We start from the raw sequence: 16,178 nt of genomic DNA on the forward strand, positions 1-16,178 counted from the left end.
GGCTGTAATTCTGCATTAATGAACTTCACAAGTTCAAACTTTTGGAATATCGTCATCAAAGTTATAATATTATCGAGTTCCTGTAGATATTATAGCTAATTTAACTGGCTCTTGGAATTAAATGCTCAAGTAACTCAAGTTGGCCTATCCTCTCAGAATTAAAGGTACCAAACTGTACTTTTACTTGTCTCTTGGGTGGTGCCCTCAGGGGTACCTCTTTAGTACCTTTAATACATGTATGTATATTAATAGCATTAAAGCTCCATGGCTCTAGAAATAATTATTACTGTACACATTTAAATAAATCTTTACTGGGGGTTCTTGGTTTACAGTGGTTTAGCCCCCAGTGTATTGGCACCATCTTTAGATGTTTTACATTGGGGGCTAAACCACCAGATACCTAGCCCCATCATTGAACTGAACTAATTTTGTCTTCTAAGACACCAATAATTTATCAGTTTTTAGAGTTAAGGATCAGAAATTACATAGCCATAGCTTGATTGGTAGCCATTTTGTTGTGACCACTAACATTCTTCAAGTGGTTTAACCCAATCATTGAATTGAACTAAGCTTGACTGTAATTGTACCTTCTAAGACACCAATAACAGTCATTTGGGAGCCATTAGAATTAAGTATCACAAAAAAATAATATAAACATTGACTGGCGGCCATGTTGCCTTGACTGTGAACATCTGACCATAGTTGTGAAAAACCTGCTGGAAACATCAGTAACTTTATGTATTTATTATTATTATTATTTTTTTTAAGCAATGCAAACAAAGTTTTGGAAAAACTTGCTAGAAACAAAAGCAACTTTTTAAGCAATGCAAACTAAATCAGTTAACCAGCACAATAGAATGACGATCGTATCTTTAAAACACCCTTTAAAACTGCTTTGTTGAGCGAGCATATATAGAAACATGCAAACCCTTGATTTGATTCAGCGAGCGAGTCAGAGTTTCTTCAACTACATAAATCAAATGAAAAATCCAGTCAAAAAGTTCAAACTTTCATTTAAAACAAAAGCTCTGTTCTCTTTAAATCTGGAAAGATCAATCATAGATACACGTTTGATTAACTTTACTCACATTTTACATAAGTCAAATGAAAAATCCAGTCAAAAACTTCAAGTTCAAAACTTTCCTTAAAAAAAAGCTATGTTGTCTTTAAACCTAGAATGATTAATTACAGACACACTTTTGATCAATTTTATTAACATTTAAACATGGGACTAAACCACATGAAGATGAGGCTAAAACACTTAGGGTTAAAACACCGGATAACGGAATTATTTATCGTTAGGGTACCCTTACAAAAGGATTGAGGCCCCATGTACTATCAGAATATGCTGGTAATAACATGAAATTAGCAACCATTTTGAAATCTTACATTAAGCTACTTCTCACATTAATCTACCAAAAAATTGACCGAACAGAAAAATATACACCAAATAAGCTACTATACATGTTTATGCAAAACTAAGCTATTATACTATATATGTTTATGCAAACAAAGTCTAAGTTTTATATATATATATATATATATATATATATATATATATATATATATATATATTTGCCATAAAAAGTTTAATTTTTAAATACATAGACAGCGCAAGGAGCTGCGCTCTCTCAGATAAACAGGATCCGGTCAGCTGGAACAGGAAGCGAGGAAATACTGATGGCGCCCGACTAGAAAGCAGTAGCGAGGATAGCTTACAAACGCCTGTTTATTTCAGAGCATCAAGGACTAGGAATACAGACCAGAAGCGCATTCGTGGTAAGAAAAATGTCGAGTCTAGAGTCTGTCACCATGTTTATGCTTCATTTTTTTATTCAGGGGGAAATTTCGGACGGTCTGTGTCGTATGTAGGCCCTCGAGGTCCCTGAGCAGTTTCTCACATTGCCTGAGTGGAAAATAACGAGGCTCTAAAATGGCGTCGTGCTGCAGGCAGGACGGAGGGCAGCTTTTCCTATTTAAATCACTACGGTTTATAGAGTGGTCATGGTTTGGCATGAGTTCTACGTGCATGTAGTTGGAATAAAGCATTTTTCACAACTCATACTGCGAATTCCTTTTTTTTTTTTTTGCCCTCTGCGTTTAGGAGTGTCAAACACAAATATGGCCTTCTTGCTGTCCTTGAGTATTAAGTCGAGTTGGCTAACCAAAAGCTCTCTCTCTTGTTTCTGTCTCTAACGCGAAGTTTGAGCAGAAAATCATGTGACGCTAATTAATTTATATGGAATTAAGCTAACACAAGCTAAATAGCTCATTTTAGTCGCTGTGGCGGCTAATGGCAGCCTTGCAGTTAGCACTACATTTGGTCACAGTATTTCATAACAACATATCACTATGTGACAGAGTTAGCGTTGTGTTCATCATGAGTCACTGATATGGTCCGCTTGACTCCATTAAACCATTCAATGCAGGTTTATTTCGAAGATGTCCATAAACTGATCTACTAGTTGTTTGCTAGGTGCTTTAACTTTTTTGTTTGCGGCTGTGCGGAAGGAAAGTGGGAGTGTGTGTCCCTCACATGTCCTCACCAGCAGATTTTAGCTCCAGAGCAACCTGGGCTCGATGCTGTTTTAAAGTGTAATACGCCTTGTTATAAGCAAATAAATAGCTAACCAACCGACCTTTAAGTAAAAACGTAAACTTAGAATGTATAATCTTGTCACCTTAAATTATGTTAGAACGCAATATTCCATTGTTAGTTAACTAATTTGTTTGTTTTCTGTGTAGAAACATTGTAGTAACGTTCCCCCCATCTTCTTCCTGTGTCATTGTGGGATTCTTCTGAGTCCCCCAAGGGGGGGAACAGTAGGTGGATTGGTGCTTCAAAATTGTTCCTACGTGTGCCCATTGATTAACTGGTGTCTCAATCCAGGGGGTACTGCTTCCTTGTGCCCAATGTTCCTTAAGTAGTCTTAGAAGCTGCCATGATCCTGAATGGATAAAGCAATTACTGAAGCTGAATGGACATCCATCCTTGCATCCATTTTCTATATTGCCTATCCATCAGGGTCATAGGTGAGCTGGGGCCAGTCCCCGCTGACTTCAGGCGAGAGGCAGGGTACACCCTGGACAGTTCGCCATCACAGGACTAATGTAGAGATGAAAGATAGAACTTGACGCCAATGGCGTCGACTCCGCCTGGTAGACTACACGCCTTATTAAGCTGTGATTTGGGGATGGACATTTGACCTCACAGTAATCGTGACCTGGTGAAATTACGTGTATCAGCCTTGGAGATATTGTGTTCACAAGGTTTTCGGACAGACATTTGACCTCACAGTGACCTTGACCTTAGACCTTTTGATCTCAAAATCTAATCAGTTTGTCTTTGTCCCAAAATGCACAAATGGTGAAAGTTTGGTGAAATTCCTTTCATTTGCCTTGGAGATATTGTGTTCACAATGCTTTCGGACAGATATTTGACCTCACAGTGACCTTGACCTTAGACCTTTTAACCTCAAAATCTAATCAGTTTATCTTTGTCCCCAAATGCACAAATGGTGAAAGTTTGGTGAAATTCCTTTCATTAGCCTTTGAGATATCGTGTTCACAAGGTTTTGGGACGCACGCACGGACGGGCGGACAGACGGACAACCCAAAAACGTAATGCAGGGGTGATAGCGTTCCGGCGCCGCGCCGGATTTCCGGCGTACCGTGGCTGGGGAAAAAAAAAAAATCTAGTTCGCCCATTGTCCTGTGTCATTCTGAGATGCGCAGATAGACAGTAAAGGGAATTCCGAATTCCCTTTACTGTCTATCTGCGCATCTCAGAATGACACAGGACAATGGGCGAACTAGATTTTTTTTTTTTTTTCCCCAGCCACGGTACGCCGGAAATCCGGCGCGGCGCCGGAACGCTATCACCCCTGCGTAACGCCTCCTGCACCTTATGATGGCGGAGGCATAAAAACCATTCACATCTGTGGGCAATTTAGTGTAGCCAGTTGATCTAATCTGCATGTCTTTGGACTGCGGGAGGAAACTGGAACACCCAGAGGAAACCCATGCAGACAAGGGGAGAACAGTGCTAACCGCTGTGCCAACTGATGAATAAATGAACAAATGATTTTCTTTGTTCTTCTAAAAAGGTATATGTGTGTGTGTGTGTGTGTGTGTGTGTGTGTGTGTGTGTGTGTGTTATCCCCCTAGGTCTTTTAAATTTAGCTACAGGTCACCAGCCCATCTATCATTTAAACCCACAAGCGACCCTGAATTCATTTTCAACTTTTCACCCTGTGGATAACACACAGCAGGGCTCAGATCCTTCATATTTTCAAGTGTTTCAGGCAGTATGTAGTTATATAATTCAAGCATTGCATACAAATACTGGGTATAACCATAAATATGAAGGTGCTTAACTGCACTTTTCATGTATGTAGTCTATTTTGGCTAAAAGCTGATTGTCAGACACCATTCAACTATGTCCGTTTACTCCTCCAGAGCGGAGATGGATTCAGAGGATATGGAGGTGGAGAGCAGCAGCGATGTGGGACATTCAGGGATGGAGGAGCCATCCGAGAGCGGCATGGCAATGGAGTCATCAGAAGCCATGTCTGCAGACAGCAGTGACACGGCCACACTGCCAACCCTTGCGCCTGAGTCTGACTGCCATGTTGGTCAGAGCTCTGAGGGTCTTTTGGTAGGAAATATTGTCAGTTTAATAGAAAATATATTGTTGGTAAGGTCTTTTGGTAACTTACATGAAGGCTTCCTTTGTTCTAAGCATGTATTTCTCATGCTCACTGACCTGTTGTTGTCATAGGTCTTTATTCCAGAGACAAGCTCCAGTACAGATGTGCGTGGTGTCCATCTCCCAGACTCCTCCTCTGTTGCACAGTCGACCAGTGTCTCCAGTGTGTCCACGGTCACCCAGTCAGTTCTGGTGTCTGAGTCACCGCAGGTCCTCGTGCACTCCAGTGCTGTATCTGAAGGAGGGATGATGGTGTCTGACTCAACAGCCTCCACCTCTTCAGACCTGGGCTCTGCCATTGACAAAATAATTGAGTCCACCATTGGGCCTGATATAATGAATGGTTATGTTAACTCTAAACTAGATAAGATCATTACACTTTTCTGTGCAATAAAATCAAAGGTTGTTTGGCAACTATGTCCTCCAAGATTACAATATTATTCAATGTTTTAATATTTTATTTTTCTACAGGATGTATTGCGGTAACAAGTGCAGAAGATGACAATGCAGAGACCACTCAGTATCTGATCCTGCAAGGACCTGATGATGGTGAGCATTTAAAAATTCTTATGATAATAAGAATGTGTTTGGCATTATCTATCTTTTTGTTGCTGCCTTAACCTTTGAGGTGTGAACACCTCAGTCTTCCCTGAAAATATATATATACCTCTCTAAAAATGTTGCGCCATTGTATGCAGTTTCCTAACTGTAAGGCAAGTGATTAAGAGAGTGCAGTGCTTCTATTTAACCCTCATATTATGAGACTGGTTACATACTACTTTTGCTAACTATTTGATTATTACATAGTTTTTTGCCCAAGGCATTTCTTGCTTTTATAGCAATACATTTTGAAAATAGGCTTTAAAATCTTTTTCGGTCTGTAGGAGCTCCCATGGTGGCGCAGATGTCTTCTTCGGCCTTATGCAGCCGCCTCACTATTGATGCCTTATCTGATGGGCCAACCTCTACCTGCTTGGATCAGGCTGATCTATCAGAAAGCCTGCAGCCCGACCAGCCAGGCCATTCAGACTACAGTGAGCATGAGGATGGCAGCAGCAGTAGCAGCAGCATTAGTCGGCCTGATCCAGATCAGACAGGTGATCCGGGTCAGTCTCAGTTTGAAGACTATGGTGTGGATGAATCAGAGGAACCGCTGAGAGGCTATGTGGCTGAGTGCAGCGGCGCAGTTGAATGTAGCGACAGTAGCAGTGTGGATGATGGCACCGTGCGGCACTCGTTGGCTGACACAGCAGGTTCAAGTCTCCAAGATCAGATGGAATGCAGCGAAAGCCAAGCTGGACCATACATCAGCAGCACTGGTACTTACTCCACCCTTCCAGAGCCTGAGGCAGTGCCCAGGGAGGATGATGGTGCTGTGGTGGAGTCTGGAGTGGCAGCAGGGCCAGGGGACAGGGCTCCCAACCTGGCTGAGCTTGAAGAAATGATGGAGGTGGTCATTGTGCAACAGTTCAAGTGCAAGATGTGTCCATATAAAAGTGTTTATAAAGACACCCTCATCAATCACATGAGAGACAGGCACTTCAAACCTGCAGGTGAGGAGAACTGAAATTTCTTGCTGCCTTTTTATGTTCTCTTAAGTTTTTTGGGAAAACTGGAGGTTCCTTAAAAGAAAATCAGTGTTTAAAAAAATCTCTGGGGAAAGGGGAGTATTTGGCCCCACTCCATTGAAAATGCATGGAATTTATCAGCAGCATGTCAGACATTATTACAGATTACTCAGGAGCCAATCGGAATGCAGGATAACTGTATCCAGTAAAATGAAATAGAAATTGAAAGTTGGACTCTTCTGGTGGGGCTTATTGCCCCACAGTGTGGAGAATAGGCTCTACTGTAAAAAAGTTGACTTGTTGGCAAACTGTTGCAATTTTAACATTGGCGTTGATGCCAGTTAATTTCTATTTATATATTTGTTTGTTCTGTTACCCTGTTAAAGTTACATTCTTTATTACCATATAACTTTTTTTAAAAAACAAAAAAGTGTGCAACCCAATGCCCTCCTTTCCCCTATCTGCTACCTCCGTAATGCATGACACAAATTTCTACGTTTCCATGTTTTGAGACAATAACATACTTTTTACATAATTACAAATGGAATGTAAAGAAAACGTAACAGAATTTTGAGATGGACACATGCACGTCTCTACCAGGGCTTGTGTCTGGGATAAAAACCGTTGACAAGAACAGGCCAGTGAGCATGAGAAATGCATGCTTAGAATGAATAAAGTCTTTATGTTAGTTGAAAGTACTCTTGGTTGGAGTACTATTTTAAGAGTTCAGAATGTCTTTTATAATCATCTGTAATGTTTGTCACCAAGGTGATCCTCCTAAAAAGCGAGGACGTGGAAGACCAAGAAAATCTGAGACACTGGCACAACTAGGGGCAAAAATGAAGAAAAAGCTAAAAGAAGATGAAGATGATGACATCATAGATGCCGGTGCCATTGATGATCCTGAAGGTGTTGTTTTTTTTAATCCCCTGCTGGCCGAAAGGCCTGAATGGAGATTGTCGTGGCGATTTCCGTCCGTCCTTCCCGGGAAGGGTGCTCACCTTCTGAAATCAACTCCTCTCACAATTTTTGGAGGAATTTCACGAAACTTGGCAGGATTCTTTGTTATATGTCGGTAATACGCATATTGTAACTTTTTTTAAATTGGGTCACATTTTACCAGAGTTACAGCCCTTGAATGACGAAATAATGATTTGAAAATTTCATGAGGGTGCGCTTAACTTCTGAAATCAACTCTGACAATTTGTGGAGGAATTTCACCAAACTTGATAAAAGGCTTTGTTATATGTCAGTACTACGCGTTATTTTGTTCAATTCAGTTGCATTTTACCAGAGTTTCGGCCCTTGATCAACAACCTTGTACTTTCACAATTTTATGAAGGTGTGCTGGCCGAAAGGCCCGAAGGGGGATTATGTCATAGCGATGTTCGTCCGTCCGTCCGTCCATCCATCCATCCATCCATCCCGGGAAGGGTGCTCACCTTCTGAAATCATCTCCTCTCACAATGTTTGGAGGAATTTAACAAAACTTGGCAGGATTCTTTGGTATATGTCGGTAATATGCATATTGTAATTTCGTTAAATTCAGTCGCATTTTACCAGAGTTATGGCATAGTTGCCAGCGGGGGATATTGTGCTTTCAGAATACTCTTGTTTTTATGGAGTTTTGTATGTGTACAAAGCATTATATTTGGGTGATTTATCCTTACTAATGTATTTCTTTAATTTTTCAGAGGACAGTGACTATAATCCAGCGGATGAACAGCTGAGAACCAGACCACCTACACATCGACCAGCTCCTGCCTCTTGCTCTTCATCTTTGTCCTCTAACTCACTGAAGCGACCTCGCAGGATGGTGGGCCCACCCCGTAAATTTTTTTTCCCTCAAAGTTACACAGGTCAGTGATGAACAAAATGGAGATTTTGTGCTCCTCAATATCGCATTTATTATTTACAAGAAACAATACCTTGCAAATGCTGTTTATGTTGGTTGTCCATTGTATGATAACAACAAGAAGAACCATGTACATGTAAATTAATTATGTCTTGCATATTCCACACCATGGCCATGCAGCACCATAGAAAGAGTTAATAACCTAATTAATTAACTCAAGTTACAAAACGGTGCAGAGGATGGAGAACCTTGACTCAAATTTAATTAGTACTCTTTGCTAACACATCATTTGTGTCTTTACTTTACAGCAACAGTAGTGTCAGTGCCTCAGACAAACACTGCAGTGGACTCCCAGGTTCCTGAAGAGGCCAGTTCTTCTGGGTTGGAGAATGGAACTGCCTCAATATCTAATGGCTGTGCTGTGGAGCAAGGTGTCAGCCAATCAGATTCAGAGAACAAAGATCCCTCTTCAAATAATGGCCCTGATGATGATGAGTTTTTCCCACGGAAGCGCGGAAGACCATCAAGGCGTTTTCTCCGCAAAAAGTATAAAAAATATATTAACAGAAAGTAAGTTCCCTCTTATGTACTTTTCATTTATTATGAACTAGGTGTGACCAGTGCGTATACATTTCATTTATCAGCAAGATCATGGACATGTACCATCAAAAGCGACAGACTTTTATTTATATGTGCTCATCAATTTTTTTTTTTGTATGTGAAGCAAGTACTACAAGTCCCTCAAGCCTCTGTTGAGACCTCATAACTGCTGGATCTGTGGGTCACGTTTTCTGTCGCAAGAGGACCTCCGATTTCATGTGGATTCTCATGAGGGCAACGATCCAGAACGCTTCAAGTGTCAGCAGTGCAGTTACCGCTGTAAACGTTGGTCTTCACTTAAGGTAAGTTGGTTAAAACATTTGTTCTATCACAGAGAGATCTGTTCCTCTGCTTAGCACTGGAAAAAGTAACTCTCAGCTGACTTTCATGTTTTCAAACAAGGTTTACTGTGATGGTGTTTCAACAAATGTATGTATTTTAGCTTTTCCTAAAGGCAAAATTGCATGTGGTCATCTGACCAAGACGTCTGAAGAAATATTTCTATTCTTTTGTGTAAAGTTTGTTTGAAATTTAACCAAAATAGCAAGCTATAGCTTAGTTATTTCATACTTGGTTTGCTTCAGGAATGTTCATGGTTCCATTCTTGAGTGCAGTGCAAATAAAGCCATCCTTCTATGTTTTGTAGGAGCATATGTTCAACCACCAAGGTACCAAACCATTTAAGTGTGATGTCTGTGACTATTCAAGTGTTTACAAGAAGGACGTTATCCGACATTCTGCAGTTCACAACAAAGAGAAGTAAGGATTCCAATGGTACAACACTGAAAGATTGTATACAGAAATTTTAAAATGCAGGCTTGAAACACTATGCAGATGTGGTTTCAGTATTTATTATTATTATTATTATTATGCAAACAATATTCTTCTTTATAACATGTCTTTGTTTCTCACCTCAGGCGTAAGAAGACAGGCCTGGTAAGATTGACTTTTTTCTGGGTAGATATTTAAAGTATAGTGTCAGATTTTGAACTTAAAATTCTGTTTTTACTTTAGTTCAAAGTGTGATGTCATCTCAGGTTACATACAGCTGAAGTCACAATCAGCTTTTAATATGATGGCAGTCTTTTGATGGTTCTCCCCAGATTCCAAAGGTGTCTGAGTTCCCGTGTCCAATCTGCCATCGTGTTTACCCCATGCAGAAACGCCTTACACAGCACATGAAGACACACAGCTCAGAGAAACCACACATGTGTGATAAGGTACGAACATAAGTAAAATGTATGGAATTTAAGAGAGCAAAAGAACAGGTGACTTGGGTATACATAATAGTATGTGTGAACATGCAGAGAAGCTTCCATCTGTGAGATCGGTTTAGTTTGGAGAACACTAAAGGCCAATTTATGCTGACAACGCAGTCCTCGCAGATGGCGTCGCAGATGGCGTCTGCGTAGCCCCCCCACCTTCGCAGACGCTCTGCACGCACCTCCCAAAAATTGTGACCACCACAGAAGCCTCGCAGACAGTGTCGCAGACAAGAGGGCTCTGATTGGTCCACTCTACATCCGCTGTACACACACTTCCGCTTCCCTACTTTCCCGTTTTGTTTTGTTTTCACGACCGCCATTTTTAAAAACACGAGCGAAGATGGAGCAGCATGAAGAGCAGTTGATCGAGGAAGTGAGGAAGTACGTACATCTATACGACTCCAGTTCTAGTCATTATAAGTAACCGGAGGATAAACACTCCACTAACCACACCCACCAACTACTCCTAGCGACTTCGCGCACGCCTATTACTCCCCGCTCAACGATAAATTACAACTGTCTGCTAAAAGCTATCTGCGAAAGCCTTGTCGCAAGAGCATGCAGAGGCCCTAAGGCATCCATACTTAATTTCCCTTTGTTTACCAGAGTATACACTTTGTTAACAGGAATGGTTTGGGAATAAATCTCCTATGAGTATTATAATACCACTCCTATGATTGGTGACCTTGTTAGTGATCACAAATTCACTAATGAACTTTAGCCTGTTGTTGCATGCTCATATCAGCCACTCTCTCACACTCTGCTAAACATGCTAGGTATTTTAATGGCATACAAATATTTGTGACTCATTCAAAGAAAAGATGAGAACCTTGCATGGGTATGTACAGTGCCTTCTGAAAATATTGGAACAGCAAGGCTAATTCTTTTTTGTTATACACTGAAAACATTTGGGTTTGAGATCAAAATATGAATATGAGAAGACCGCTCATAATTTTAGCTTTCATTTCTTGATATTTACATCTAGATATGTTAAATAACTTAGAACGTGACACCTTTGGTGGAAGACCATCCAATTTGTAGATTAGTAGAGCAGATAAGCAGATGAATCATGCACATGATGATAAAAGCATGAAACTTTCAGGGTTTGTTCTTGAGGGCATAACAATTAATTTAAGATCTGGAGGCGCTCTCAGTTTGACCTTGGAGGTCAATTAGAGGTCATTGAGGTCATCAATAGGACATTTCTATGCATGAGAGCTGAAATGGGTGTGTTTTTGGGAGCAATTTTGCTAAAAATGTACAGTAAGTATAAATATGCATGTATTAAGGCATAATCAAGTAAATAAACATAAATAGATATACACCCATAGAGGTAAATGAATGAAATAAACAAAAAAACGTAATGATAATAATGTAAAATTGGGAAATGGCAGATGAACTGTAACTGATAGATACCCAGGTAAACTACATAAATTTAATCATTAAACTGGAAGGATTTCTTATCTGTTAGTGAAAACAAAACAGAATTGTTCCACTTTCTTTCTGTTCAAATTGCTGCCATGGCATTAGCTCCTGGCAAAGAAGTATATGCCACAAACGAAAAAAATGTCCTCAGCTCTCCTGTTGACTGTGATGTAAGTAATTTGGTTCCATGCACTCAAGAGGAGGCAGACACAAGGCTATTCCTTCATGTGGCAGATGCTGCTAAAAAGGGACTTAAGAATGTGTTAGTTAGAACAGTGGATTCAGATGTGGTCGTCTTGGCAGTAGCTGTATTTCAGAAAGTTGACCTTGAAGAAATGTGGATAGCCTTTGGAACTGGTAGCACTTTCTGCTATATTGGCATCCACAAGGTGGTTGCTGTTCTTGGTCCTTCCACTAGTGATGCTTTGCTCGCATTTCATTCTTTCACTGGCTGTGATACAACATCAGCATTCTGTGGCCGTGGTAAAAAGACTGCTTGGGACACGTGGCTTGTGTACCCAGAAGTCACGGAGGCTTTTCACGAAATGTTGCAAATGCCACAAAAACTGAGTGACCTGTCTTTGTCACAGCTGGAACGCTTTGTTGTTCTCATTTATGACAGAACAAGTGCATGTGTAGGTGTCAATGAGGCATGGAAACATCTTTTCACACGAAAGTCAAGATCGTTGGGAAACATCCCCCCTACACAAGCTGCTTTGAGACAACACATCAAACGAGCCATGTATCAGGCTCATGTATGGAACCTTGCCTTGGTTATTAGGCCCCAGTTGCCAAGTCCTTCAGACTAGGGATGGGTTAACAGTGACGATGGATGGCAGCCACTTTGGATAACGCTACCTGAGGCCTCACAGTCGTGCTATGAGCTTTTGCATTGTGGTTGCAAAAAGGGCTGTTGTGGTCACTGCAAATGCAAAAAGGCAGAATTGAAGTGTACTGCCCTTTGTGCATGTTCTGGAGACTGCAATGATTAGAATACTCACATTAGGCCTGTATCACTTGTATCACTCATTTGGAAGTCATTTTACAATTACAAAGTATATACTGCTTGGCAATATGCTACAAAATCATAAAAGCTGTTGAAATTGACATAACACATCATATATTTTAGAGTGACCTTCATCTTAACCTTGACTTCGAAGTGTAATATCACTATAAATGGACCCTCATGACCTAGAAAAATGGAAATCCACATGTAATTACAATTTTTGTCACACTTGTATAATAAAATGCCCCAATTTTTAATCCTGTCCATTGAAATTGCACATAAATGACCTCCAAGGTCAAACTAAGAGCGCCTCCAGATCTTAAATTAATTGTTATGCCCTGGAGAACAAACCCTGAAAGTTTCATGCTTTTATCATGTTGTGCACAATTCTTATGTTTATAGGGCCTTAACAGCTCTACTAGATTAACAAAATTATAGATAGTATTAAAGTAAGTATCACTTAAGATTTGGTTACACACCCCTTGTTTGCAGTAACTGCATCAAGCCAGCAACACACTGACATCACCAAACTCTTGCATTCTTCTTTTTCCAGGCTTGTAGTGCACCTTCTTCCAGGTGTTTGTTTGCTTTTCAGGGTTTCTCCCTTCATTCTCCTCTTCCGTAGGTGAACTCCATGCTCAACTGGGTTAAGGACTGATAATTGACTTGGCCAGTATAAAACCTTCCACTTTTTTTCCCCCTGATAAAGTTCTTTGTTGTGTTGGCAGTGCATTTGGGGTCATTGTTTTGTTGCATAATGAAGTTCCTCCCAATTAGATTGGATGCATTTCTCTGTAAATTAGCTTTGTGTAGACTTCTAAATTCATTCTGCTGCTACCATCATGAGTTAAAATATCAATAAAGATTAGTGAGCCCATTCCAGAAGTAGTCATGCAAGCCCAAGCCATGGCACTACTTCCAGCATGCTTGACTGATGAGCTTTTATGTTTTGGATCATGAGCAGATTCTTTCTTTCTTCACACTTTGGACTTTGTCAGTTTGGTAAAGGTTAATCTTGGTTTCAGAACTCCTCTCAGAATTTCTTTGCAAATCCTAATATGTTCTTCTGACTGCTGATGAGTGGTTTGCATCTTGTGGTATGGCTTCTATATTTATACGCTTGAAGTCCTCTTCAAATGATTGATTGTGATATCTTCACCCCTGTCCTATGGAGGATGTTGGTGATGGTTTAAATTGTTTAACACATCTGCAAGTAGATGTAAATATCAGGAAATGGAAGCTGAAATTCTGATCTATCATCTCTTGTTCATCTTTTAATCTCAAACCCAAATGTCTGCAGTGTATCGTAAAAGCAAAAGAAATGGTCTTGCCGTTCCGGTACTTTCGGAGTGGACTGTATGTTAAAGACAGTGGGGAGAAAGGAGGAAAAAGAAGTATGTAATTTTAGTGTAAATGGAAATGGGTGACAGATTAAAGGAAAACAACTTTGAAAGGGTCACTGCAAATTAATACAAGTTATTCTGATTGATCACCTTCATGCTGTGATGAAAGGGGTCTCTCCCAAATCCACAGAGCACGACAGTTCAGAGAATGGTTTGATGAGTATGAAAATTACAGGGAGTGCAGAATTATTAGGCAAGTTGTATTTTTGAGGATTAGTTTTATTATTGAAAAACAACTATGTTCTTGATGAACCCAAAAGACTCATAAATATCAAAGCTGAGTATTTTTGGAAGTTGGAGTAGGGCTTTCTTAGTTTTAGCTATCTTAGGAGGATATCTGTGTGTGCAGGTGACTATAACTGTGCATAATTATTAGGCAACTTAACAAAAAACAAACATATACCCATTTCACTCATTTATTTTCACCAGGGAAACCAATATAACAACTCAACATTCACTAATATACATTGCTGGCATTCAAAAACAAACAAAAAAACAAATCAGTGACTAATATAGCCGCCTTTCTTTACAAGGACACTCAAAAGCCTGCCATCCATGGATTCGGTCAGTGTTTTGATCTGTTTGCGATCAACATTGCGTGCAGCAGCAACCACAGCCTCCCAGACACTGTTCAGAGATGTGTACTGTTTCCCCTTCTTGTAGATCTCACATTTGATGAGGGACCACAGGTTTTCTATGGGGTTCAGATCAGGTGAACAAGGAGGCCACGTCATTAATCTTTCTTCCTTTAGACCCTTTCTGGCCAGCCATGCTGTGGAGTACTTGGATGCGTGTGATGGAGCATTGTCCTGCATGAAAATCATGATTTTCTTGAAGGATGCTGACTTCTTCCTGTACCACTGCTTGAAGAAGGTGTCTTCCAAAAACTGACAATAGGACTGGGAGTTGAGCTTGACGCCATCCTCAACCCAAAAAGGTCCCACAAGCTCATCTTTGATGATACCAGCCCATACCAGTACCCCACCTCCACCTTGCTGGCGTCTGAGTCGGACTGGAGCTCTCTGCCCTTTGCTGATCCAGCCACAAGCCCATCCATCTGGCCCATCAAGACTCACTCTCATTTCATCTGTCCATAAGACCTTAGAAAAATCAGTCTTGTGATACTTCTTGGCCCAGTCTTGACGTTTCATCTTGTGTGTCTTGTTCAGTGGTGGTCGTTTTTCAGCCTTTGTTACCTTGGCCGTGTCCCTGAGTATTGCACACCTTGTGCTTTTTGACACTCCAGTGATGTTGCAGCTCTGAAATATGGCAAAACTGGTGGCGAGTGGCATCTTGGCAGCTTCACGCTTGACTTTCCTCAGTTCACGGGCAGTTAGTTTGCGCCTTTTTTTTTTCAACGCGCTTCTTGCGACCCTGTTGACTATTTTGAATGAAGCGCTTGATTGTTCGATGGTCACGCTTCAAAAGCTGGGCAATTTTAAGAGTGCTCCATCCCTTTGCAATATATGTCACTATTTTTGACTTTTCTGAGTCCGTCAAATCCCTCTTCTGACCCATTTTGCCAAAGGAAAGGAAGTTGCCTAATAATTTTGAACACCTGATATAGGGTGTTGATGTCATTAGACCACACCCCTTTTCATTACAGAGGTGCACATCACCTAGTATGCTTAATTGGTAGGAGGCTTTCAAGCCTATGCAGCTTGGAGTAGGCCAACATGCATAGAGAGGGTAATGTGGTCAACATACTCATTTGCCTAATAATTCTGCACTCCCTGTATATAATGCATATGTTATGCCCTTCAGTCACCAGATCTCAACAAACTTGAATAGCTATGGGAAATTTTGAAGCAACATGGTAGACAGCTCTCTCTACCACAATCGGCAAAACATCTAGTACACAGACTTACTAACACACTTTTTTTCTGTTAAATTGTCATGCAGCATGATAGGGTTGTTGTTGGTTTTTTTTGTTTGCTTGTTTCATACATGTCAACCTTTGGTCAATCAAACCTGTATAACCAACCTCCAAAATCCGTATTTCCCTTATAAAATCCGTATAAGATGCAAATTAAAATAATTTACCTAAAATTTGAATGATAATTAATAATGATATATCCAAGTTACTTTTTATTCAATATTAATAACAATAAACCTTCAGAATGAATACAAAGCTCTAATGTTCGACAAAAACACAAAGTGTCACTCTAATGTTCTGAATTGTACTCCATGACAGCTTTTTTTAGCAGTCTGCCCCAATACTCACTAGGCTGCATGTCACAGCAAGTGTCTGTGTTGATCTTGCCGGAGTGCCCATTCAGAATCTTTTCAGTCGCTATTGAAAGTCGCTCAGGTGGAAATACGCATTTCAGACAAAATGTTACTTCCCG

General features: G+C 40.4%; 1 protein-coding gene across 3 annotated transcripts in view; it reads left to right on the plus strand.

Annotated features, from left to right (window-relative positions):
• Nucleotides 1–1,658: 1,658 nt before the first annotated feature.
• Nucleotides 1,659–16,178, plus strand: part of znf335 (zinc finger protein 335) — a 45,212-nt gene continuing 30,692 nt past the window's right edge. Inside the window, exons 1-13 of one of the 3 annotated variants that reach the window (XM_060932008.1) lie at nucleotides 1,659–1,779; nucleotides 4,168–4,307; nucleotides 4,459–4,657; nucleotides 4,781–5,051; nucleotides 5,180–5,257; nucleotides 5,593–6,261; nucleotides 7,045–7,185; nucleotides 7,971–8,135; nucleotides 8,440–8,701; nucleotides 8,856–9,033; nucleotides 9,378–9,490; nucleotides 9,649–9,667; nucleotides 9,814–9,951. In XM_060932008.1, the coding sequence (XP_060787991.1) occupies nucleotides 4,466–4,657; nucleotides 4,781–5,051; nucleotides 5,180–5,257; nucleotides 5,593–6,261; nucleotides 7,045–7,185; nucleotides 7,971–8,135; nucleotides 8,440–8,701; nucleotides 8,856–9,033; nucleotides 9,378–9,490; nucleotides 9,649–9,667; nucleotides 9,814–9,951 (2,226 nt within the window). In that variant the 5' untranslated portion in view covers nucleotides 1,659–1,779; nucleotides 4,168–4,307; nucleotides 4,459–4,465. The remainder of the gene's footprint in view (nucleotides 1,780–4,167; nucleotides 4,308–4,458; nucleotides 4,658–4,780; nucleotides 5,052–5,179; nucleotides 5,258–5,592; nucleotides 6,262–7,044; nucleotides 7,186–7,970; nucleotides 8,136–8,439; nucleotides 8,702–8,855; nucleotides 9,034–9,377; nucleotides 9,491–9,648; nucleotides 9,668–9,813; nucleotides 9,952–16,178) is intronic. The other 2 variants (XM_060932007.1, XM_060932009.1) reach the window with 2 other exon arrangements.

This window comes from Neoarius graeffei, chromosome 10, assembly GCF_027579695.1.
Source record: "Neoarius graeffei isolate fNeoGra1 chromosome 10, fNeoGra1.pri, whole genome shotgun sequence".
Classification (NCBI taxonomy): Eukaryota; Metazoa; Chordata; class Actinopteri; order Siluriformes; family Ariidae; genus Neoarius; species Neoarius graeffei.